The sequence below is a fragment of the Staurois parvus genome, unplaced genomic scaffold (assembly GCF_062004578.1).
Source record: "Staurois parvus isolate SC_StPar_1 unplaced genomic scaffold, SC_StPar_1.0 ptg000432l, whole genome shotgun sequence".
NCBI lineage: Eukaryota > Metazoa > Chordata > Amphibia > Anura > Ranidae > Staurois > Staurois parvus.
The window spans coordinates 771,822-779,351 of record NW_028318228.1 but is presented as its reverse complement, the minus strand read 5'-3'; the positions used below and the strand labels follow the sequence as shown (position 1 = coordinate 779,351).

At 44.9% G+C, this 7,530-nt stretch overlaps 1 protein-coding gene across 2 annotated transcripts in view; it reads left to right on the top strand.

Moving 5' to 3' along the window:
- The first annotated feature begins 6,424 nt into the window (after positions 1-6,424).
- ARPIN (actin related protein 2/3 complex inhibitor) overlaps positions 6,425-7,530 on the top strand; it is a 96,366-nt gene continuing 95,260 nt past the window's right edge. The window contains exon 1 of one of the 2 annotated variants that reach the window (XM_089687623.1): positions 6,425-6,757. In XM_089687623.1, the coding sequence (XP_089543749.1) occupies positions 6,666-6,757 (92 nt within the window). In that variant the 5' untranslated portion in view covers positions 6,425-6,665. The remainder of the gene's footprint in view (positions 6,758-7,530) is intronic. The other variant, XM_089687624.1, reaches the window with a different exon arrangement.

Here is a 7,530-nt window from a genome sequence, read left to right as displayed (position 1 = left end):
ATCTTTCTCTGTTTGTGAGGGGAGTAATCTCTGTGGATTATACCATTTTCCTTTTTTGTGGGGGGAAGGGATCTGTGGACTATACCATTTTCCTCTATTTACAGGGGGAGAGATTTCTTAAATTTATTTATTTTTATTTATTTCAGGTACTTATATAGCGATGTCAATTTATGCAGCGCTTTACACATATATATATTGAACATTCACATCAGTCCCTAACCCTCAAGGGGTGTACAATCTAAGGTCCCTAACTCACATTCATACATACACATACTAGGGCCAATTTAGACAGGATCCAATTAACCTACCAGCATGTCTTTGGAGTGTGGGAGGAAACCGGAGTACCCTGAGTAAACCCACGCAAGCACAGGGAGAACATGCAAACTCCATGCAGGAGGCGCCATGGTCAGGAATCGAACCCATGACCCATCTACTGCAAGGCAGACGTGCTAACCACTAAGCCACTGTGCCGCTATATCATCTACCTTTATTCACGGACGGAGAGAGCTCTGCGGTAATCTATCATCATCATCTTTTTGCAGGGGGATAGGGCTCTGCAGACTATACCATCCTCCTCTCTTTGGGTGGAGGAGGGGAGAGGGCTCTGTGGGCTATACCTTCTTCTTTTAGTGTGGGGAGACTGCTCTGTGGAGTTTACCATCTTCATCTCTTTTGGGTGGAGAGAGATCTGCAGATTATAGCATCTATTCACAAGGTGAGAGGGTTTTTCAGAATATTCCATCTTTCTCTATTCAGAAGAGGAGAGATCTCTGTGGACTATACCATTTTCCTTTATTTGCGGGGGTGGGAGAGATCTCTGCGGGCTACACCTTTTTTCCACTATTGCGCTGGGACAAGGCTTTGCAGACTATACCATCTTCATCTATTTGCGGGTGGAGAGTGTTTCTGGACAATGCCATCTTCATCTATTTCAGGGGGGAGAGGTAACTGCAGACTATACCATCTTCATCCGTTTGCGGGGGGAGAGGGTCCTGTGGACTATACTATCTTCTTCCATTTGCGGGGGGAGAGTGCTGTGTGGATTATACCAACTTCCTCCATTTTGGTTGGAGAGGGCTCTACGGACTATACCATCTTCATCTATTTACAGGGGGAGAGGACTTTGTGGATTATACCATCGTCATCTATTTCAAAGGGGAGAGGGTACTGCAGACAATAACATCTTCATCTATTTGTGGGGGTAGAGCGTTCTGCAGATTATACCATCTATTCACCAGGTGAGAGGACTCTTTTCGGTTATATACCATCTTTCTATGTTCAAAAGTAAAGAGATCTCTGTGGACTATATCATTTTCCCTTTATTTGTAGGGGAAGAGGGCTCTTCGGACTATACCATCTTCATCTATTTGCGAGGGGGAGGACTCTGTGGAATATATAATATTTCTCCATTTTGGGGGAAGAAAGCACTGCAGACTATACTTATATATTTAAATTAGTGTAGCGCTAAACATTCATTAAACCAAAAACAATATACTATTTATGTGATAAAAATCATATATAATGCATACACTCTGTGATTAGTGCTATAATCCTCTCAGTGCTCTTGCATGCCACTTACTACATACACATATATTCCTATATCCCATCAATCAATATTAACTCATATTTCATTAATTATACATAAATTTTGTGATAGTGGCACTTCAAAAAATAAATAAATCAATATCATGTGATGGTGCCACATCAACTTAATTCAAAGTCCAATGTTCAAATCCAAATCAATATGCTCCAAGTGATGTTTATATACATGCAGTGTGTCTTTATATATATAGCGCCACTCGTGTAAAAACACTCCTTTCCACTTCGGCTGCAATGCCTGCTCACCTCCTTCCAGCGATCCCTAGGGGCCTGCAAGCCTTTAGGATCACCCTGGATCCTCAAGAATCCTGGTTTGGTACCTCTCTGATACTCCTCCTATTTGGGCTCCTCCACACCTTCACCTCTGTGCCTCATAGGATCCTCACCAGCGACTCTCTGCAAACTCTCTCTCACATATTAGTGAGTCAAAAAAGATAGATCCTCCATAGTGTAGTATTTCCAATATGCCAGAGTTTAATTAAGAAATAGCAAAAAGTAACTCACATTTGTTTGTACAGCAAATTTTCTGTCCCCTATATGGGCAAACTGCACACATGTGTTTTGCTTCCTGATAACCAGGAAAATGGCGTCCCGCACCGGAAGTGCGTCACTTCGGATACCGGAAGTTGCATCTTAGCGTGCCTACGCGTTACGTCACGTGGTCTCGTGACTTCCCCGAAGAAGGTGTGGAGGAGGCCAAATAGGAGGAGTATCAGAGAGGTACCAAACCAGGATTCTTGAGGATCCAGGGTGATCCTAAAGGCTTGCAGGCCCCTAGGGGTCGCTGGAAGGTGGTGAGCAGGCATTGCAGCCGAAGTGGAAAGGAGTGTTTTTACACGAGTGGCGCTATATATATAAAGACACACTGCATGTATATAAACATCACTTGGAGCATATTGATTTGGATTTGAACATTGGACTTTGAATTAAGTTGATGTGGCACCATCACATGATATTGATTTATTTATTTTTTGAAGTGGCACTATCACAAAATGTATGTATAATTAATGAAATATGAGTTAATATTGATTGATGGGATATAGGAATATATGTGTATGTAGTAAGTGGCATGCAAGAGCACTGAGAGGATTATAGCACTAATCACAGAGTGTATGCATTATATATGATTTTTATCACATAAATAGTATATTGTTTTTGGTTTAATGAATGTTTAGCGCTACACTAATTTAAATATATATTTAAGCACTGTTTTGGGTACCAGTTTAAGTGTTTGCAGCTAACAAATTAGGAGGGGGAGGTCCATAGAAGCGCAGGAGGACTTAGAATAAGAATCAACTGCAGACTATACTACCTCCACCTATTTGAGGTGGGAAAAAGCACTACAGATTATACTATCTATTGACCAGATGAGAGGGCTCTTCGGAATATACCATCTTTCGCTGTTCGCAAGGGGAGAGATCTCTGCAGACTATACCCTTTTGCTTTATTTGCGGGGGCAGAGGATTCTTCGGACTATGCCATTCTTTTTCTATTTGCAGGGTAATACCATTTTCTTTTTTTTCTGGGGGGAAGGGATCTGTTGACTATACCATTTTCCTCTATTCACAGGGGAAGAGATGTCTGCTATCTATATCATCTATCGATATTCATGAACAGAGAGGGCTCTGGGTAATTCTATCATCATCTTTTTGCAAGGGGATAGGACACTGCGGACTGTATCATCCTCCTCTCTTTGCAGGGGGGCAGGGGAGAGGGCTCTGTGGGCTATACCTTCTTCTTCTATTAGTGTGGGGAGAGGGCTCTTCGGAGTATACCATCTTCATCTATTTGCGGGGGGGAGGACTCTGTGGAATATACAATATTTCTCCATTTTGGGAGGAGAGGGCACTGCAGACTATACTACCTCCACCTATTTGAGGTGGGAAAAGCTCTACAGATTATACTATCTATTCACCAGGTGAGAGGGCTCTTCAGAATATACCATCTTTCTCTGTTCTCAAGGAGAGAGATCTCTGCGGACTATACCATTTTCCTTTATTTGCGGGGGGAGAGGATTCTGCGGACTATACCATCTTCTTCTATTTGCAGGGTGAGAGGGCTCTGTAGCCCATACCATCTTCATCTACTTGCGGGGTGGGGGGGAGAGAGCTCTGCAGTTTATACCATCTGTTCACCAGGTTAGGTGAGGGGTCTTTGGAATATACCATTTTTTCTGTTCACGAGGGGAGACATCTCTGCAGATTATACAGTTTTAATTTATTTGCAGGGGGGAGGGAGAGATCTCTGCAGACTACACCATTTTCCTTCATTGATGCAGGGACAAGGCTTTGCAGACTATACCATATTCATCTATTTGCAGGGGGAGAGGGTCCCTGGACAATACCATCTTCATCTATTTTGGAGCGGGAAGAGGTAACTGCAGACTATACCATCTTCATCTGTTTGTGGGGGGAAGAGAGTTCTGTGGACTATACCATCTTCATGTTTGCGGGGGGAGAGAGCTCTGCAGAATATATCGGCCACATCTATTTGCAGGGTGAGAGGGCTCTGTACACTATACCATCTTCATCTATTTGCGGGGGGAGAGGGTCTCTGGACAATACCATCATCATCTATTTCGGGGGGGGAGAACTAACTGCAGACTATACCATCTTCATGTTTGCAGGGGGAGAGGGTCCTTTGGACTATACTATCTTCTATTTACATGGTGAGAGGGCTGTTTGGATTATACCAACTTCCTCCATTTTGGTTGGAGAGGGCTCTGCGGACTATACCATCTTCTTCTATTTACAGGGGGAGAGGGTTTTGTGGATTATACCTTCGTTATTTATTTCGGGGGGAGAGTGTACTGCAGACAATAACATCTTCATCTATTTGTGGGGGTAGAGCACTCTGCAGATTATACCATCTATTCACCAGATGAGAGGACTCTTTTCAGAATATACCATCTTTCTATGTTTGAAAGTGAAGCGGACTATACTATTTTCCCATTATTTGCAGGGGGAGAGGGCTCTTCGGACTATACCATCTTCATCTATTTTCGGGGGGGAGGACTCTGTGGAATATACAATATTCCTCCATTTTGGGAGGAGAGGGCACTGCAGACTATACTGCCTCTACCTATTTGAGGTGGGAAAAGCTCTACAGATTATACCATCTTCATCTATTTTGGAGCGGGAAGAGGTAACTGCAGACTATACCATCTTCATCTGTTTGCGGGGGGGAAGAGTTCTGTGGACTATACCATCTTCATCTGTTTGCGGGGGGGAGAGAGCTCTGCGGAATATACCGGCCACATCTATTTGCAGGGTGAGAGGGCTCTGTAGACTATACCATCTTCATCTATTAGAGGGGTGAGAGGGCTCTGCAGACTATACCATCTACCTCTGTTCTCGAGGGGAGAGGGTACTGCAGACTATTCCATCTTCATCTATTCGCAAGGAGAGAGTGCTCATTCTTCTATTTGCAGGGTGAGAAGGCTCTTCAGACTATATCATCTTCATCTATTTGCGGGTGGAGAGATTTCTATAGACTATACCATCTTCATCTATTTGCAAGGAGACAGTGCTCTCAGAATATACTATCCTTCTCTGTTCGCAAGGGGAGAGATCTCTGCAGACTATTCCATTTTCTTTTAAGGGGGAGAGGGCTTTGCACTGTGGACTATACCATCTTCCTCTATTAGCAAGGAGAGAGAGGACTCTGAGGACTTTTTCATCTTTATGTATTAGTAAGGGGAGAGGGAACTGCAGACTATACCATTCTTGTATTTGCAGTGAGAGAGGGCTCTGCAGACTTTACCACCTTCATCTTTTTGCGGGGGGAGAGAGCTGTGCTATTTATACCATCTATTCAGCAGGTGAGCGGGTTCTTTGGAATATACTATGTTTTTTCGTTTACAAGGGGAGAGATCTCTGCGGACTATACCATTTTCATTTATTTGTTAGGGGAAGGGATTTGTGGACATTTTCCTCTTTTCACAGGGGGAGAGATTTCTGCAGTCTATATCATCTACCTTTATTCACAGACGGAGAGGGCTCTGGGGAATTTTATCATCTTTTTGCAGGGGATAGGGCTCTGCGGACTATACCATCATCCACTCTGCAGGGGTAGGGCTATGTGGGCTATACCATCTTCATCTATTTCTGGGGGAAAGAGATCTGCAGATTATAGCATCTATTCAGCAGGAATATTCCATCTTTCTCTGTTCGCAAGGGTAGAGATCTCTGCAGACTATACCATTTTCCTTTATTTTCAGGTGGAGAGAGGTCTATACCATCTTCTTCTATTTGCAGGGTGAGAGGGCTCTGCAGAGCATACCATCTTCATCTTTTTGTGGGGGGAGAGAGCTCTGCAGTTTATATCATCTATTTACCAGGGAAGAGGGCTCTTCGGAATATACCATGTTTTTCTGCTGGTGAGGGGAGAGATCCATGTGGACTATACCATCTTTCTCTAATTGCGGAGTAGGGCGTTCTGTGGACTATACCATTGTTCTCTATTTGTGGGAGAGCAATGTGGACCATACCATCTTCCTCTATTTGAGGGGATAAGGGCTCTGTGGACTATACCATCTTTCACTATTAGCGGGGGGGTACTATCTTCCTCTATTCATTGGGGTGGTCTGTGGATTATATAATTTTCTTCTATTTGCGAGGTTAGAAGGTTGTGTGGAATATACCATCTTCCTCTATCCACGGGGGAGAAAAGATCTTTGTGTAGTATACCAGCCTCCTGTATTTGCGGTGTGTGAGCTCTGCGGACTATACCATCGTTATGAATTCTCGGGGGGGTAAGGGTTGTGCGGATTTATACTGTTTTTGGGAGGAGAAGGCTGTGCGTCCAAGAGTCTCCGCCTCCATCCCCGGGGTCAGAGGTTCTGCGAAAGATACCATCTCCCTGCATTTCCGGCGGTTGAGGGTTTTGTGGATGATACCATTTTCTTCCTAGTTTGGGGGAAGGGCTGGACTATACCACATAGCAGGGGATAGTAGCAGAGAAGGAATTCTTCGTCCTTATCTCAGCTCACGAGTCCCCTCTCCGGTCCCCCCCTTCTTCCTCACTGGTTGGATCTTCCCGGGCCGAGGTCCGTGCAGTGTGTCAGGATGAGCCGGATCTATGACGATAGAGCTCTGCAGAACAAGCCCGTGCACGATGAGCGGGTGTCGGGCTGCTGGGATCCGGCCGTGTTCCAGCGGTACGATGGGGAGGGGAGGCCGGGGCTGGGGTGTGACCTCTGGGGTGGGGGATGGATCTAGACAGGACCCCTCACATCGCACAGCATGACACCTGACGCTGGAAGGCGGAGTCTAGGTTCGGAAAGATCTCAGTCTCTGTATATAGGAGTGTTCCCACACTGATCCCTACAAATGTGGATGTATTATTAGTATGGGGCATTGGAGCCTGCAGAGCATTGCGCCCGGGGGAGGGGTGCAATGATCTGACTGCAGGCTATTCCTCCAGGCCTGTACAGAGGTGTCGCCATTCTGTTCTCTGTCTTGGTGACCTAATACTTCAACTGCTTCCCCCCGGGCAATCAGGAGTTCTATTGTTCTGGGTGGACATCCTATGACGTCTTACCCAGGACGGGCCACGTTCCTGCGCAATCTGTGGACACAGCCAATGGCAGATCACTGTACCGGCCGCTGCTGATACCATGTGACCAATAACAGATCACATGACAATTGTAAAGAAGGAATGGCTTCAATTCATGCCAATTATTGTGTACAATTGTGTTGCTAGCTGTAATTGGTCACAGTGATCACGTGGTACAGACAGGGTCAATCACAGCCCATCTGTACCATGTGGTTAGCTGTGGCCAATCACACCTAACCGCGACAATACACACTGAATGAATCAATTTCATTCAGTACAAATGCTTGCTTATGGCAGTGAAATTCACTGCTATAAGCAATAATGGTGTGTAAAAAAAAATCCTGATCATTTCCTCAGAGAGTAGTACACTGTTAC